Genomic DNA, 18,053 nt, shown 5'->3' on the forward strand with positions numbered 1-18,053 from the left:
TCTGACCACAGTGGAATGAAGCTAGATAAGAGAAGGGAAATGAAAACTCACAAAGGAGAAATCACAAATAAATTACAAGATAAAACACTACACACCAAAATCTAAAACACAATGAAAGCAGTGGTAAAGAGAAATTTATAGCTGTAAACGTCTACATTTAAAAAGAGGGACTTCCCTGGTGGTCCAGTGGCTAGGACTCCATGCTCCCAGTGCAGGGGGCTAAGGTTGGATCCCTGGTCAGGGAACTAGATCCCACCTGCTGTGGCTGGGAGTTCGCATGCCCAAGTAAAGATTCTGCATGCCGCAACTAAGACCCAGCACAGCTGAATGAATGAATGACTACAAAAAAAGAAGTAGCAAAAAAGAACTCAGTTAACCTAACTAGGACTGAAGGCAGTAGAAAAAAGAAACTAAATCCAGAGCTTGCAGAAGGAAATAACTATTAAACAGAGGGAATAGGAAGACAATAGAGAATCAACGTAAGCAAAAGTTGTTTCTTTGAAAAGCAACAGAATGAACAAACCTTTAAGCTAGATTGACTAAAAGAAAAGAAACAAATGACTAAAATCTGAAATGAAACTTGGGGAAATTACTACTGACCTTAAAAGGATAAGAGAATACTATGAACAATCGTGCACCAACAAATTAGATAACTTAGATGAAATGGACTAATTCCGAGAAATACAAATTACCAAAACTGACCCAACAAGAAACGGAAAATATGAACAGACGTACAAGTAAGGAGATTGAATCAATAATCAAACCTCCCCCAACACAGAAAAGTCTGGGACCAGGTGCCTTCATGGGTGAATGCTACCATTTAAAGGCTTATACCAATCTTTATCCCACTCTTGTAAACACTGCAGAGGAGGGAATACTTCCTGAGTGTTTCCTCTCGGCAGCTCCCTGCCAGCAGCACTGCCATGTTCCTGGCCTTCTCTCGCTCCAGGCTCGGTGGCCTGTGTCCTCTCCCTGCAGCAAGGGGCTGCCACCCCTGCCCCCTCAGCTCTACCCCCTGCAGCCCTGTCCTCCTTAACAACCTTTCAAGCTTGGGTGGTCCCTGAGACCATTCATCCTGCCTGCCACGGGTTCTACGAGAGAAGCAAGGACATTGCGGCAATGGCTGGAGGGAGAAGTCTCTAGACAGGATCAAGGGAGTGTTTCATGGGCCCAGGGACTGCTGAAGCCTTTTTTCTTTTCTTTTTCTTACTGTTTAACCTTTTGTGTTGGGAGTCATTGGCCACTGGCCTGATCCACTTTTTTAAGCTGACATACAGAACTGAGTTCTGTAAGGTCATACACCTGTGGAACTGCTGTCCAGGTGAAGACAGATGTTTCCACCATTCCCCCCACCCCCTCAGCTACTGCTGCTCTGGCCTCTGTCACCAGAGGTGAATATGGCCTGGTCTTGAACCTGATATAAGTGAATCATAGGTCTGCACCCCTGGGTTAACTGACCCTTAAAGCTCATGTTTTTATTTTCATTTAACTGTAAGTTGTTCCTAGTTATGACTAGCAGTGATTAACACTGCTCCCCAGCCTCCGACACCCAACTCTTTCTGGCCAGGGTGCTCCTCTGCTGAAACTCTCTCCATGGGGTGTTAGCCACGACCCAGGTTGCAAGTGACCATGACCCACTCGGGACCATCTTGGGGCAAATTATGGACAAAAAGACCCCAAAAAACCCCCAACTGCCACTTCTGAAGAGCCAGGAGCAAAAACGGTGTCAGAAGCAAAAGCAGGGTACTGTGCGTGCCGCCTGCGCACAGCACCACCAAAGGGCTGGGCAGACCACCTAAGCTGGGCCCCTGGACACACCCCTACCCTCACCCCATGTAAGGGACCAGCTTGGCCCCGCCTAGGGGAGCGGGCAGGGGAACCTGTTACTTGTCCTCTCTCCCCGCTGCTGCAGCAGGGGCCCCAGTAAAGCCTTGCTTGAATTTCTTGTCTGGCCTCTGGTCAATTGCTACTGATTGGGGAAGGCCAAGAACCTGGTCAATGTCAGGGACAGCTGGACATGGGCAGGCACACCCCAGGATGGCATTCCTCCCCTTCTGAAAGATTTGTTCTCCAGACCTGAGCGTCCAAGCCTGGCTCAAGTTGACTCACCACAGAAAGGCACTGACCGTCTGTTTGCTTTCCGGTCTGGCTCTGGTTGGCTCAGCTAGGGGGGCCCCCGTGACTAGAGTGGGATCATGAGCGCTTCCTGAGAGAGGGGTCAGTTTTCAGAAGGGGGTGCAGGTGGCCCCCAGGTGCCCCAGGATGAGGTCCACATTCCTTAGCCCAAAGCCAGCCCAGCCTGGCCTCACCTCCTCCAGCCAGGCTTCCCGGCCACAGAGACCAGCACCTCTGCCTCCCCACTCCCCACCCCATCTGAAGATTTCCAGGTTTCTCAGTGTCTTACCCTAGCCTTAGGCTTTGGTTGAACTGCCCCTTCCGCAGGGAGCTCTGTTTCCAGAATGAGTCGGAGCGTCTTGCTCTGGCCATGGTTCACCTGTGGGTTGCTGTCATGGTCCCCATTGTAGCTGATCAATTACAGACAATTATAGTTTATCTTTGTGAAGTTAAAACATAGTACAGTGAACATCCACACCACCTTTGGATTCACCAACTGTCAATATTTTGCCCTGTTGCTTTACTGTTCCCTCTCACTCCCTCCATATATCTGTATTTTTTAATGCACACACTCGCTTTTTTTGTTGCCAGCTTCAGAAAGTAAGTTGCAGAGAGACACTTCATCCCTACTTTTTTTTTTGGCCGCACCATGCAGGATGCAGGATCTTAGTTCCCCTACCGGGGATCAAACCCACGCCCCCTGCAGTGGAAGCGCAGAGTCCTAACCAGTGGACCGCCAGGGAAGTCCCCACACTTCATCTCTAAATACTTCAGCACACATCTTGGAAAAACAAGAGTGTTCTGTTATAAACACGTTACCATTATCACACCTAAGAAAACGAACAGTAATTCCATAGCTTCACCTATTATATTCAAAGGTCCCATTTGTCCTAAAATGCCTTTTATCACTTCTTTTTTTTTTTTTTGCAATCCATCAAGCTTCCTTGATTCCATCAAGGTTCACTTTTGCAACTGGTTATTAGTCTCATTCAATCTAGAACAGTCTTTGGCCTTTTTTTCCCCCTTACATTGATTTTTTTTTTTTTTTTAACAGTTCAGTCAATTCACCTTATAGAATGTCCCACATTCACCTGCTTGTTCCCTCCTGGCATTGTTCACTTTCTCCTTTATCCCCTGTGTGTCCTGTCACTTACAAGGGAAGTCTAGAGCGTGGTTAAACATTCTTGGTCAGAGGAGATCATATAAGTTTTTAATCTGTTTTCCCCGTGAGACAGTGAACTCCATGAGGGCAGGGAGCAGATCTCTCCTGCGTCCTGGATTATTCCGGTGCCCAAAACATTTGTCAAAGAGATTAAGGCAGGAACGAATGGGCTGGATGTAAAGCTGTCTTCTGGAGGTACATGCGGCCTGGCCCATTCTCCCCGAGGGCCGCCGCGTCTGCTCACCGCCAAGCGCCTCGCAAGCACGCAGAGCTTCTGCCGGCATCTTCTCCACTCAGCTTGTGACTGTCCCCTGCTAGGGACTGTGCCCTGCAGGGCCACTCTAGGACACTCAGCAGGTGTCCAGGGAGCATTTGCTGGTTTGATTGAGGAAGAGTTCGGCCATCTGCTTCGATGGCTGGTGGCAGAGCTAGATCCAGGCACAGTGACCCTGCTCTCTAGCTGGACCCCTGCCCGCCCCCCCACAGAAGCGGCTCCCTTCCCAGCTCCTCTGCAGCTCCTCGTGGCCCCCTTTGGGTGCTGGGACACTGGCTGACTGCGACGGGGCCACCTTCTCCATACTGCTCTTCCTTCCTGTGGCTGGATGTGGATGGCGGTCAGGATTTGACCACGAGGTGGAGCGGGGTGGTGCAAGCTCTGGTGACGCCAGCAGGACTGGAGAACCGACCCTGCTGATGTCAAAACAGGTCCATGTGGCCGGAGCCAGCGTTGTGTGGTATTTTCTGTCTATAGCCAAAACTCCTCCTGACTGAGCCCACACAGGACCACAGAGCCCGAGGTTTCTGGCGGCTGGTCTCTGTCTGCTCTTTTCTCCCCCACCCTCTCCGCAGGAGCCCAAGACAGCAGAGGCCTCGGTGGAGCAGCCGTCACCTGCCAACAGTGTCACCGTCTGCTTGACTTCCTTGCAACATGAGCAGGAAACACTGCTTTTGTACAGTAAATACACACTCATGATAAAAAATAAAACACGAAAGCGACAGGAACCCTCATTCATTGCTGGTGCGAATGCAAAATGGTCCATCCACTTTGGAAGACAGTTTGGTGGTTTCTTATAAAACTCAACATACTCTTACCATACAATCCAGCAGCTGGGCTCCCTGTTTATTTTTTAAAATTTTTTTGGCCACATGGCACACGGGATCTTAGTTCCCCAACCAGGGATCGAACCCATGCCCCCTGCAGTGGAAGCACGCAGTCTTAACCGCTGGACTGCCAAGGAAGTCCCCGGGCTCCTTGGTATTTATACAAAGGAGTGGAAAATTTATGTCCACACGAAAACCTGCACACAGATGTTTATAGCAGCTTTATTCATAATTGCCAAAATCTGGAAGCCGCCAAGATGCCCTTCAATAGGTGAAGAGATAAATAAATTGTGGTACAACCAGACAATGGAATCTTATTCAGCACTAAAAAGAAATGAGCTGTCTGTTGTACACCAGTAACTTTTGTTATATTGCACATCAATTATGCTTCAATAAAAAAATTTTAAAAGACATAGAGGAACCTTAAATGCATAGTACTAGGTGAAAGAAGCCAATCTGAAAAGAATACATACTGTATAATTCTAACTATATGACATTCTGGAAAAGGCAAAACTATGGAGACAGTAAAAAGATCAGTGGTTGCCAGGAGTTGGGGGCTGAAAGATAACAGGTGGAGCACAGAGGATTTTTAGGGCAGTGAAAATACTCTGCATGATACTGTAATGGTGGGTACATGTCATTATACATTTGTCAAAACCTATAGAATGTATCGATACAACACTGAGAGAACCCTAATGTAAACGGCGGGTTTGGGTGGCTATAATGCGTCAGTGTAGTTTCATCAGTCGTAACAAATGCACCACTCTGGTGGGGGATGATGATAATGGGGGAGGTTGGCCAGGGGCAGGGGTGGAGAACAGGTGATATATGGGAAATATCTGTACTTTCTCCTCAATTTCCCTATGAGCCTAAAACTGTTCTTTAAAAAGTTTCTTTTTAAAAAGTCTGTTAAACAATTGGTACCTTACATATTATTTGTAAATACGATTCTTAATTATTGTTACTGACTTTAAAAGAAACAAACAGCCTAAACAGGTGGAAAGCAAGAAGGACCCCTATACGGTCTGTCAGAAGTCCTCTGTGTGCATGGAGTCCAGGAAGACATCTGCTGTGTCTAGGGCCCCTCAGAGTCTGGAGTCCTGCCCAAGCGGCCTCGTTGCATTGTAAGATCAGCTGTCTCATCATTGGCTATTTTCAGTGGTAACCAGCAGCCACCCTTGGTGAAGGGGCCTCTCCCCTACTGTATTTGTAAGTGGGCTGCAGAGTAAGGACATTCAGCATGATTTCAACATGGTTTTAGCCCCCATTGAGGGTCCTTGACGATGCCCATGATTGCACTGCAAAGTGATTTTCCTCCTTTGATCTTTCCTTCTATATGCATTGCCTGGAATTCTGTGAAGAGCGACCCCACCATACATACACTTGTTATTTAGAATCACTGTGGACTTGGATTTGTTTCTGTCCAATGTCTCGTAACTACTCTCATTATTCTTCTTGATACTTAAATTGACCCGAGTTTGACAGGTGGTACCCTGGCTCCTCGACCCATTTGGACTTGAATACTCTTGCTTTCTGGCCCAAGCTGTTCGGGGCTCACCTTGCCCTTTCCCTGCCTCCGACCTTTGGTCGGGCATTTTCCCAGTGGTCTCTGGTTTCCTTGCATGGGAAAACCACATATTTATTTATTTATTTATTTTTTGCAGTACGCGGGCCTCTCACTGTTGTGGCCTCTCCCTTCGCAGAGCACAGGCTCCGGACGTGCAGGCTCAGCGGCCATGGCTCACAGGCCCAGTCGCTCCGCGGCATGTGGGATCTTCCCGGACCGGGGCACGAACCCACGTCCCCTGAATCGGCAGGCGGACTCTCAACCACTGCGCCGCCAGGGAAGCCCTGGCTCTTCTTTATTGTTTCTATCTCTCTGTTGAAAATCTCACCTGTCGTGACATCATCCACCCTTTGCAGTATATCCTGTTACACATTTACCATGGTTAAAGTCTCTTGTCTTATAACACAGGCTATGTCTGGGTCTGGTTCTATTGATTGTTGCCTTTCTAGATGATGGGTCACATTATCTTGGGGTTTGTTTGTTTTTGTTTTTGGTGTCTACATTTAGTCAGAGTTCTCCAGAGAAACAGAACCAATAGGAGATATACATATTTGTTTGTTTGCTTATTATAAGGAATTAGCTCACCTGATTATGGAGGCCGACAAGCCCCAAGATCTGTGGGGTGAGTCAGCAAGCTGGAGACCCAGGAGAACCAACGGTGTAAGTTCCAGTCCAAAGACAGGAAAAAGCCAGTGCCCCAGTTCAAAGGCAGTCAGGCAGGAAGGATTTGTCACTGAATACCAAGCACAATGTGTAAAGAATAGCAGAGGCTGAAGTAAAGAGTTGGATGCCCAGGAAACGGCACATCCTTCTGTGTTGGCTGTTGGTGCTGGGCTCAGCCCATCTGGCCTGGGGGTGAGCTGAGTCCGGACTTTGTTGCTGCTTTAGATTCAGCTCAGCACAGGCAGCAGGATCAGACCTTCCTTTAGCAGCGCTGGCATCTGAGTGTGTGAGGGTCTGTTGCGGCAGGCCCGGTGCCCCAGCACCTTGGCGGGTGGTCTCACCCTGCTCTTTCACCTCCTCAGTGGTCGACGGCCATTGCCTGGCAGTCGGTGTGGCCTGGGGACACCTGTAGTGTTTCTCTTGATCCCCCTGCTCTCAGAGGCCCCATGTGCCTGTCCTTCAGGAGGTCTCAGCTCTCCTGACACACCCCCACTGGTACACGGTGTAGGGCCTGGCATGTCCACCCTCAGCCTCCAGTAGCGCCATGTGCCTGACCCTCGGGCCAGGTCTTACTCATGATCCCCCAGGGCAGACAGTCACTCCCAGGTGCTTACTGCAGAGCCCCTGTCCTTGGAGGGTCTCTCAGGACCCTGCTCCTCCCCCAGAGCCTCAGGGCGTCTTCTCCATCTCCTGGACCAGCCTCCCGTCTTCCTCATGAGCACTTGGTGATGACTCTTGGAAAAGAGCCAGGGGGTGAGTGTAAAGTCCCCTGTGTCTAGGGCTCCCAGGGATTGACGGTTTGCCACCAAAGGCAGTGGCAGGGCCAGCGACGCATGCAGCCACGCAGGGCTCCGTGCTCAGAAGGGCCCTGTGCTTGGTTTAATGCTCTGCCATCCCTGTCTTGGAATCCTTGACCATTTTTTTTTTTTCCTTGACCATTTTTGAATAAGGGGCCCCACATTTCATTTTGCTATGGGCTCTATACATGACGTAGCTGCTCTTGGACAGAGGACGGAATGGTCTCTGCCTCAGTTTCCCCTCCTGGTTCTGTCTTCACCTGCTGTAGTTCCACCTTCAGCATTAGAGGAGGAGGCCAGGATGGTCACCACAGGAACTTTGCTGAAATCACCCCAGGAATTTGGAGAACTGAGCTTTGTGAGTAATGTTGACCTTCCCTTGGTGGTCAGACCCACACACACGTCAAAACTGAGTGTGAGTTATCACGCAGCCAAAGTTGAGACCCAGCCAATGGATACCACCTGGGCGCTCAAAAAAAAAAAAAAAAAATCATGACACTATCAACAGAATGAAAAGGCAACCCACAGAATGGGAGAACATAGTTGCAAATCACATATATGTTAAGGGATTAATATCAAGAATATGTAAAGTATTCCTAAAACTCAACAACAAAAAGCCAAACAACCCAATTGAAAAATAGGTAAGACTTGAATAGATGTTTCTCTGTTCAAAGAAGACACACAAATGGCCAAAAACACAAGAAAAGATGCTCAGCATCACTAATCCTTAGGGAAATGCAAGTCAAAACCACAATGAAGTACTGCCTCACACCCATTAGGATGGCTATTATAAAAACAAACACACAGAAAATATAACGTGCTGGTGAGGATGTGGAGAAACTGGTATGAATGTAAAATGGTGCAGCTGCTGTGAAAAACAGTATGGCAGGCTTCCCTGGTGGCTCAGTGGTTAAGAATCCGCCTGCCAAGGCAGGGGACACGGGTTCGAGCCCTGGTCCGGGAAGATCCCACATGTCGCGGAGCAACTAAGCCCGTGTAACACAACTACTGAGCCTGCGCTCTAAAGCCCATGAGCCACAACTACTGAGCCCGCGTGCCACAACTACTGAAGCCCGTGTGCCTAGAGCCCGTGCTCCTCAACAAGAGAAGCCACCGCAATGAGAAGCCCGTGCACCGCAAAGAAGAGTAGCCCCCACTCACCGCAACTAGAGAAAGCCCGCACGCAGCAACAAAGACCCAACGCAGCCAAAAATAAATAAATAAATTAATTAATTAAAAAAACAGTATGGCAGTTCCTTAAAAAATTAAAACAGTATTATTGTCTGATTCAGCAATTCCACTTCACAGTATATACACAAAAAGATTGAAAGAAAGGATTCACCCATGTTCATAGCAGCATTTGTCACGATAGCCAAAAGATGGAGGCAACCCAAGTGTCCATTGATGGAAGGATGGATAAACAATGGAATATTATTCAGCTACTAAAAGGAAGGAAATTCTGACACATGCTACAACATGCATGGACCTTAAGGACATTAGGCTAAGTGAAATAAGCCAGTCACAAAAGGACAAATATTGTATGATTCCACTCACATGGAGTTCCTAGAACAAGCAAATTCATAGAGACAAGCAGCAGAAGAATGGTGGGTGTCAGGAGCTGGGGGAGGAGATGGGGAGTTAGTGTTCAGTGGGGACAGAGTTTCAGTTTGGGAAGATGAAAAAGTTCTGGAATGGATGGTGGGGATGCTGCACAATAATAGGAATGTACTTAATGCCTGTGAACGGTACACTTAATAGTGAAAATGGTAAACTTTATGTTATGTATATTTTACCATAATTTTTTTAAATTTCAGGATGTGGCATGGTGGTGAGGCGCACAGGGCCCAAAACCAGGTAGAATGGACATCTGGCTCTACCTCTTCGCAGCTATGTGAGCTTGAGGAAGTTACTCAGCTTCTCTGAGCTTCTGTCTCCTCTTGTGAAAAATAGGAAAAATAGGGAATTCCCTGGTGGTCCAGTGGTTAGGATTCCATGCTTCCACTGCAGGGGGCACGGGTTCCATCCCTGGTCAGGATTCCATCCCTGGTCAGGATTCCTGCATGCCGTGCCATGCAGCGCCGCCAAAAAAAAAAAAAAAATCAAAATAATAGTATCTACTTCAAAGGACTGCTATGAGAATTAAATAATGATCGTAATAATGGCACCCGATATTTTCTGGAATCTTGAATTAACTAACTTAGGCCTCATTTCCCCCTTTTTTGGTTACTGTGCCCCTTTCTGTGTTAGGGAAATTCCCCACCTTATGTGAGAACACCAGACACCACCTATCCCAGCCTCCGGTGATCTGGGGTGATCCAGGGAGATTGGGAATGATCTGGGCTTCACTAAGCAGATGCAGCCCCACCCCGGTCCCGCCCTGCCATCAAATCCAACGTTTGGGGGGGTGGTCCTCCCCAGGCCAGGCTGAGGTGGGTTTCTCCCTGTGTCCTGATGTGCAGGTTTCCTAAGGGCTGAGAACTCCCAGTCTCTCCCAGTCCATCGCTTTTCTGCTGGGTCAGCAATAGTTGTTGCCTCGGATGTCGCCTGCTGTCTCCCCAAAGCAGCCATCTTGCCTTTCTCCTTACTATCAGAAGCCGGGTGGCTCAGGTGGCAATATGCCCAGATCAAAATATTCATCTTCCTGGATTCCTGCTGCCAAGGGTGAAAGCCGCTGGGTGGGGCTCCTGGGAAAGCTTTGCAAACAAGGCTGTGATGGCTCCACTCCCGAGCCTTCTGCCCTTTTCTTTTTCTCCCCCTTCCTTAGTCTTTGCGGCAGTCAGACGATCTTGAACATGAACTTGGGGGATGCGGGAGCGGAAGGGAGGTGGTGGCACCTGTGAAGCTGTGAAGTGATGGGGCTGGAGCTGAGGACGGGGTGGCGGGGTGAGGAGTAAAGTCCTCTGGGTTCCCTGACGTAAGAATTGGAGCCCTGCATCTTTTCTTATGTAGCAAGACTACTCAGGAGTTATTTTGTTATATTTTAACAACTGATATTTAACGTATTAAACTACAATTTAAAACATAGTTCTTCAGCTTACACATAATATTTGTCTCTTTATAGGTATGGCAGATTTGAACTCTTTTAATATATCTTCAAATATTTAAACTGCATTTATAGATGTAATACATTTGGTTTCCTTTTAAAGTACTTCATTGTCCAAATTAACAATGAAAAAACCTCCCTGGGCATTAAACAATTCTGATAAACTTTTAAATAGGTTGAACCTAAAGTTCTCTTAAATGTTAAAATGCAATATGTAGGGACTTCCCTGGTGGCCCAGTGGTTAAGAATCCGTCTGCCAATGCAGGGGAGATGGGTTGGATCCCTGGTCCGAGAAGATCCCACATGCCGCAGAGCAACTAAGCCTGTGCGCCACAACTACTGAGCCTGCGCTCTAGAACCCATGAGCCACAACTACTGAGCCCTTGTGCCACACTACTGAAGCCCATGCGCCTAGAGCCCATGCTCCGCAACAAGAGAAGCCACCACAATGAGAAGCCCATGCACCACAATGAAGAGTAGCCCTGCTCGCCACAACTAGAGAAAACCTGCGTCCAGCGACGAAGACCCAATGCAGCCAAAAATAAAAGAAAAAAAATGCAATATATAAACTTTAATATTTCCATTTGAAACCACAAGTCTAAATCAATTTTTAACTACACAATTTTAAAAGCAGTTATTGGGTGGAAACAGGGAGTTACTAAAAATGGGCACAAGGTTCTTTCTGGGTGAGGGAAATGTTCTAAAATTAGATTGTGGTGATATCTGCACTGCTCTGAATTTGCTAAAAAGTCACTGAATTGTACGCTTAAAACAAGTGAATTTCATGGTATGTAAACTACATCTCAATAAAGCTTCCATACCATGAAATTCATTTGTTAAAAGCTGTTAAAAAAGAAAATGCAGGGAATTCCCTGGCGGTCCAGTGGTTAAGGGCTCCATGCTTTTACTGCCGAGGGTGAGGGTTCGATCCCTGTTTGGGGAACTAAGATCCCCACACGCCGCACAGTGCAGCAAGAAAAAGAAATGCATACATAAGTCAAAGAGACAGAGAGAGAGAAAAACAAAACAAAACAAAAAACTACTGCACATTTTACCACCTAACTCAGGTCAGTAATGCCCAGGCTGGCCTGGCTGCAGACAGGATCCTTTTGGGCACGCCTGCGTGCCTGCCACAGAGACCCCCGTCTTTGGGGCCTGCAGAGGACATAACCTGGCTTCCCCTCACTGCCTCTAGCCCTCGCAGGTGGAGGGTGCCCCTCTGAGTTCTTGGTAGAAGAAGTGAGTGAGAGACTATGATGATGGTGAAGAGAAGGGAGGGCCCTGAATAGTAATGTGAGGGAAGTCATAAGTGACGACCTTATTATTCATTCATTTATTTCTTAGGAGGGGTTCCTAACTGCTTTAAGGTTCAGAGTGGAGGAGAGAGAAGTTGAGGGAGTTTATGCCTGAGGGCCTCGGGTCATTTTTTCAGTGTCAGATAAGGACAAGCAGCTTCCTCAAGGTCAGAAAGCACCGGTGCTGGGGAATGGGCAAAAAAGCAGTTGCTAGTTCTGGCTTTGCTAATACTCCTAAGCTGGTTACTCTGAGCAAGCTACTTAACATGAAGGATGCTCACTTTCCGCATCTGTAAATGGGGATTCTGGGGTGGTTGTGAGAACAAAACCGCACTCTTATAAATTCTGAGCAGATGCAGGCTCACAATGCCATTATTAATAACGATGGCATGATGCCAGACACTGGATTTCATCTTTCATAAGGACTCTCATTTGCTTCTCACAATCCTATCCTGGTTTTGGAGATACTAAATAACATTCTGAATGTCAAAGGATATATAAATTTTCTTTTCAAGGTTTTCCGAACAAAAGACCAGGGCCATATAAGTGCATTTAGTACTAGTAATAAAAGTATTATTAATATCTTTGCCTAAGGGAGTTCACTTTTCTTTTTTTAAAAAATAAATTTATTTATTTTTGGCTGCGTTGGGTCTTTGTGGCAGCGCGCGGGCTTCTCATTGCGGTGGCTTCTCTTGCTGCGGAGCACGGGCTCTAGGCGCCCGGGCTTCAGTAGTTGTGGCATGTGAGCTCAGTAGTTGTGGCTCGCGGGCTCTAGAGCACAGGCTCAGCAGTTGTGGCGCAAGGGCTCAGGTGCTCGACAGCATGTGGGATCGTCCCGGACCAGGGCTCAAACCCACCTCGCCACATTGGCAGGCGATTCTTAACCACTGCACTATCAGGGAAGTGACAGGCTCTTGTTTTAACGTCTTCCTCCTGGAGAAAATTCAAGCAGAGTGTGCAAGATATTTTCGGAAAGTAGGGTATTTTGGAAGCATTTCATAACCTTTCAGACTAGGGGAGAAAGGGGGAAGGGAGAGAGGGCGGCGGCTGCGCCTCATCCTCATCTGCAGTGGGAAAATGGTGATGCCCAAAGCCACCTGGCCTCCCACAGCGGCATGGGCCCTGGACCCCGAGCGACCTTGGCGGGCGGCGCGACCTTGAGGCCTGCGTTTGCCTCAGTTGCCCCCTCTGCGCGATGGGAAGACGTCCTGGCCGCGGGCCCAGGCAGGTGCATGTCTCTCAGGCTCCCACCGACCCAACCGGCCCACCAGGGCGGTCTCCAAGTCCCGTCCCCAACCCGGTCGCCTCAGCGCGACCCCACACCGCAGCGCGGAGACCGAAGCGGCGGGCGGGAACCTGCCTGCATCTGCCAGCGCGCACGCGCGTCTCCCGTCCCTCCTCTCCGGCGCCATCTCCACCCATAGGCCCAGGCACACCGTCACTTCGACTGACCCACGGTCGCGATTGGCCAGAGACGAGGCGCGCGACCGGCCATGGGCGGGGCCTGAACCGGCTATAAAAGAGGCGGGCGGTGGGGCTCGTGCTGCTTTGCAGACGCCGCCACATCGGAACTTCCCGCGCAGCCCAACCATGGTCAACCCTACCGTGTTCTTTGACATCGCCGTCGACGGCGAGCCCTTGGGCCGCGTCTCCTTCGAGGTTGGGGCGGGCGGCGGCGCGCCGGGTGGGCCTGAGCGGGCGGCGGGGGGGAGGCCGAGGGGCTGGGTGCGGGCGCCCCGCCTGAGGAACGCGGGCGGCGCGGCGCCATTTCCTGACGAGGGGCCATTTTGGGAGGCCGGGGGCGGCGGGCAGACAAAGGCGGGGCGGGCGGGGCGGGCGGGGGAGGTGCGGCCGCGCCCTTCCGGCCGCGCACGTGCTCGGGCCGCGAGCCGTTGGCCGCCGCGTGGGATCGCGGGGCCCTGAGGGTCGGCAACGCCCCAGACGGAAGGCGGGCGCCGGCCCTGGGCAGCCGCGACCTTCCCGGGGCCGCCCTCGAGGACTCGGAAGCCGCTTCCTTCGAGCCGACGCGGCGGCCGCACCTGAAGGCTGCCTTTTCCCGCGCCGGGCGCGCCAGGGCCGGTGGGGATAGCAGCCCATCCGTTGTCCCGAAGGACGCTTGCTAGTTCAGGGTTGGGTTATAATAAGGGTGTGGGGTCGGCCGGCTCGAGGGCTTCCCCGGGTGTTTTAAAATCGCGAGGTTGATGTAGAAAGAGGCCCCTCCCCGCCCCCACCCCGAGCGGAAATGTGCCGGCCGCCTTCCCTCCGCTGGCGCCGAGGCCCGCCTTCCGCTGCGGTGACGGCGGGTGGGAGGCGCCCGGGCCCCTCCCGGTCGTCCCCGCGCAGAACAGGCTAGTCGAGAGCGGCAGAGCGGCAGGCCTTCTGCGCTGGTTTCCTAATTAGTTCAGGCGTGTTACGGGTACTTCTTAATCAGTTTGTAATCACAGCAGGGTAGCTAAGTAAGTCGGCGGGCTCTTCAAACGGTAAATGGGATTCCGTTCCAGTTAACCCAGCATGGTAGGTCTTGGGGTGTAGCCCTAAGTGGTTTTATCCTCTTTGACCACTTCTCAAAGAGCCGCCAGTGATCAGGTTGTAGGATCTCCGCCCAAGCTTAGATAGCCCCCCATGCAGATCAGTCTGTAGCCCACTCTCACTGTAGTCAGAGCTAAGAATTGATAAGGGCCCATGTGGAAACTTGCCCTGACGTAAAAACTGGAGAAATATTACATCCAGTAGATGTATACTCCACCTTTATCCGAAGTCAGCTGATAATTGGCCAGGGGCCACGTGGAAACTTGGCCTGAGCCTAACTCTTTGTAGCTTGTGTGTCTCAGGTTAGCCAGAGGGCTTAATGGAAATGAGATAGGCGCTCTGACAGATCCCTTGGTGAGAATGGAGGTGGAACTGCCACTGCGAGCTTTAACTTTAGTAAGGGTCTAAAAGGGAAACGAGTTAGTACGAGGGTTGGAGACACGTTAATACTTAAGAGACCGTATGTTTTATATACAGTACTTAGAAGCTAAATAGTAAGTCTTCTAAGAAACATCCAGGGATTTCAGTAGATGATTTAAGTCACGGATCTGTGGAATAGTTCATTAAGTACTTTAAACTGTCTTTATGCAAGGGCTTGCGTTTTCTATGGTATTTAAGCTTTTTTAGCCAAAATGTTTGATATATGCAGGAAAGGTTCAAAGCAGTTGTACTAGAAACCAATCTTTATTTTTTACCCCACTACTAGGTAAGGGACCTGGAAACCAAGAAGTGACTGCTCATCCAATCCATAAAGCTATGTTAACAGATTGGAGGTAGTAGCATTTTCATTACCAGTGACTAAAATTACAGCTATTTACTCCCTGATCGTGCAGGAGTACTTGCTATTCTTGAAAGTTCTTGTCTTTAGGTTCAAGTTGAAGTTGGGGGAGGTGATGTACCTTTGAGAGACCATCTATCTGTTTAGAAGTAGGTGTGATACACATAAAAGTTTTAAGTCACTTTTTAGAAGCCTCACACTATCTGAGTCATTCCTGGTTCTGGAGTTTTGGCATGTCTTTGGGTGTCATGTTGCTAACCCAACCCCGCAGGACCTTAAGGCTGTCAGGAGCCGTTCTTATTTGGGATTCAAAGTAATTACTGAAGAAGCATTCTCTTCTAGTGAGAAAATGAATTTATGATTCAGAGGCCCCTAAAGACAAGGGTACTAAGCAACAAAATATGTAAGCAGATGTTTTTCATTAACTGTCATTTTCTCTTACAGCTGTTTGCAGACAAAGTTCCAAAGACAGCAGGTTAGTTTTATTTCTTTTTTAAATGTTTAACAAAGGTATTCTGATTTTAACTGTTGTGTCTATATACATATACACTTTATTTTAACAGAAAACTTCCGTGCTCTGAGCACTGGGGAGAAAGGCTTTGGTTATAAAGGTTCCTGCTTTCACAGAATAATTCCGGGATTTATGTGCCAGGTATGAAATTTACTGATACTGATTTGGGTTCTCTTAATTTGGGATTGAGCCAGAACATTTCAGGATGTGCACATATGGTCTGTCTGCATTGGTGCCAGTCTACTTTTATACTTTGTTTTCTGTTACATTTGTCTATTTGACAATTTTGCACTGATACCATGCCATCTAAATTGCTGTGGTCTGTAATAAACAAATGTTTTTTTTTTTTAAGTGCATATATGAACTAAAATGTTAATTCTACCATTTTGGTTCCACTTGACCCTTTTAATTAGTTTAAACTTGAGTTTCCGTTTGAACCTTGCAGACTTGGCATGTTTTCCAGCTGTGTTGCCAAAAGTGACAGCTTCCTCTTTTATGTTCACAGGGTGGTGACTTTACACGCCATAATGGCACTGGTGGCAAGTCCATTTATGGGGAGAAATTTGATGATGAGAATTTCCTCCTGAAGCATACGGGTCCTGGCATCTTGTCCATGGCAAATGCTGGCCCCAACACAAACGGTTCCCAGTTTTTCATCTGCACTGCCAAGACTGAGTGGTAAGAGCAGAACATAGCAAAGGCAACCTTTCCCTGCTGTTCCTGCTCTAAAGTAGTAGAAGGGCATGAATAGTCACAAGTTTAGATAGTGCACTATAGAAAGTGAGGCACTCTAATAGCAAGACAGGGCACCTTGTTGAGTAGTTGAATTTAAGAGTGGTGCTTTCATCTAATTAGCATGTGATTTGTTGGCTCTTTTTTAGGGGTCCATTCTAAAATTAGGATTAACAGTGATTAGAGACTCTTGGAGACCACCTTTTTTAGACTGGCTTAAAGTAATCTGGTGTTGACACTTTTTTTTTTAGGTAAAAGGATAAAATGTTTCCAGTATTTAACTAGTCGGCGTTAGCTAGTGCTAAAAGCTGGATAAACCACTCTTCTGGTCTTCTCTTGCTTGGGTATGCTATATTGATTTGTGGGACACTGTTCTTATCTCAATGCACAATGCAGGCTGCTTATTTCTCTCTATTTCATTACTACCTGCAGATCGGAGGTAGTAATGTTCATTCTTCTGTTTCCAGGTTGGATGGCAAGCATGTGGTCTTTGGCAAGGTGAAAGAGGGCATGAATATTGTGGAAGCCATGGAGCGCTTTGGTTCCAGGAATGGCAAGACCAGCAAGAAGATCACCATTGCTGACTGTGGACAAATCTAATAATAAATTTGACTTGTGTTTTATCTTAACCACCAGACCATTCCTTCTGTAGCTCAGGAGAGCACCCCTTCATCCCCATCTGCTCCAAATATACTATAATCTTTGTGCTCTCATTGCACTTCTTTGGGTTCCATATTTTCCTTATTCCCCTCCAAGTTTAGCTGAATTGCAAAGTTAAGTTTATGGTTATGAAATAAAGACTAAACAACCGTTGTCTGTCCTTGTTTGGTTAGGGTATTGATGTAGATTTCATTTTTAAGCAGCAACACGTTACTTCTAAGACAACAGTTGCTGTGTTTGTTTAAAAGTATCTTGTTTTTTTGCTTCCCTGATCCAAGAATAAAGTTTTGCTGATCGAGTATCCCAAGGGCAAGCTGTGAGTGGAATACGGAAGATGTAGGCTCAGGCAGGGAAAAAAGGTGGAACTTCAAGATTGTGACCATGTTGGAACAGTACTCCTTTAAGGATGACAGTGGAAAATTCTCACTTGGCACATTTAGGGTTATCCATCAAAATTACTATAACAAATTGAAAATCAGCTAATTTTAACAAAGCTTAATTTGAGCGTATTCTGTGGCCCTCCTTGAGGGAAATATGTCAAGCTTTAGCCTCTGTGGGGAGGGGTCTTTGGACCATGTTCTTGGGATATCTAGCTGTTTGAGAATGTAGATGCGGAGTACAGGGTTTATGACAGCTCAATTGTGAAGTTCAGTCCGCTAGAGAAAGGCAGGCAGACCTGGTGTGGTACAGTCTACCTGCAGAAGGCATCTGGCTCTGCCTTGCTCCAGACCAACTGGTGACCAGGTAACTGTCTATAGATGAGGGAACTTCTCCCTGGCTAGTTGTAGAGGCTGTCATGGTCATTTGAGGTCTTCTCATTCCATTGTGCAGACCTGGTAATCTGAGCCATAATCTGGTCCAGTTGAGGTCTTTATGTTCGTGAACATGGTTTCCTTTAAGATCAAGAACTCCCCTTGGGAGGCCTCCCCAGTTGCATACTCTGTCCCTCCCAAGAGGCCCATTTTTTTTTTTGAGGTCACTGATTTTGTTTATCACTATCACCTATGTGTGTCTCTAAAAACAGACTGTTTAGGTTTTTTTTGTTGTTTTTTTGCAGTACGCGGGCTTCTCACTGCTGTGGCCTCTCCGGTTGTGGAGCG

The 18,053-nt window shown here is 48.1% G+C and overlaps 1 protein-coding gene across 1 annotated transcript; it reads left to right on the top strand.

The window, feature by feature from the left end:
* Positions 1 to 13,279: 13,279 nt before the first annotated feature.
* PPIA (peptidylprolyl isomerase A) lies at positions 13,280 to 17,254 on the top strand. The gene is made up of 5 exons (XM_030871241.2): positions 13,280 to 13,402; positions 15,495 to 15,525; positions 15,614 to 15,702; positions 16,067 to 16,239; positions 16,761 to 17,254. The coding sequence occupies exons 1-5, from the start codon at positions 13,334 to 13,336 to the stop codon at positions 16,891 to 16,893; spliced, it is 495 nt and encodes a 164-aa protein (XP_030727101.1). The 5' UTR covers positions 13,280 to 13,333; the 3' UTR covers positions 16,894 to 17,254.
* Positions 17,255 to 18,053: the final 799 nt, after the last annotated feature.

This window comes from Globicephala melas, chromosome 9 (genome assembly GCF_963455315.2).
Source record: "Globicephala melas chromosome 9, mGloMel1.2, whole genome shotgun sequence".
NCBI classification, from domain to species: domain Eukaryota; kingdom Metazoa; phylum Chordata; class Mammalia; order Artiodactyla; family Delphinidae; genus Globicephala; species Globicephala melas.

Bases quoted from the DNA above. Each gene is read 5' to 3' on its own strand.
- PPIA (XM_030871241.2), top strand. From the start codon at position 13,334: ATGGTCAACCCTACCGTGTTCTTTGACATCGCCGTCGACGGCGAGCCC. The intron at 13,403-15,494 runs GTTGGGGCGGGC...TTTCTCTTACAG, and splicing joins TGGGCCGCGTCTCCTTCGAG to CTGTTTGCAGACAAAGTTCC. The intron at 15,703-16,066 runs GTATGAAATTTA...TTATGTTCACAG, and splicing joins TTCCGGGATTTATGTGCCAG to GGTGGTGACTTTACACGCCA.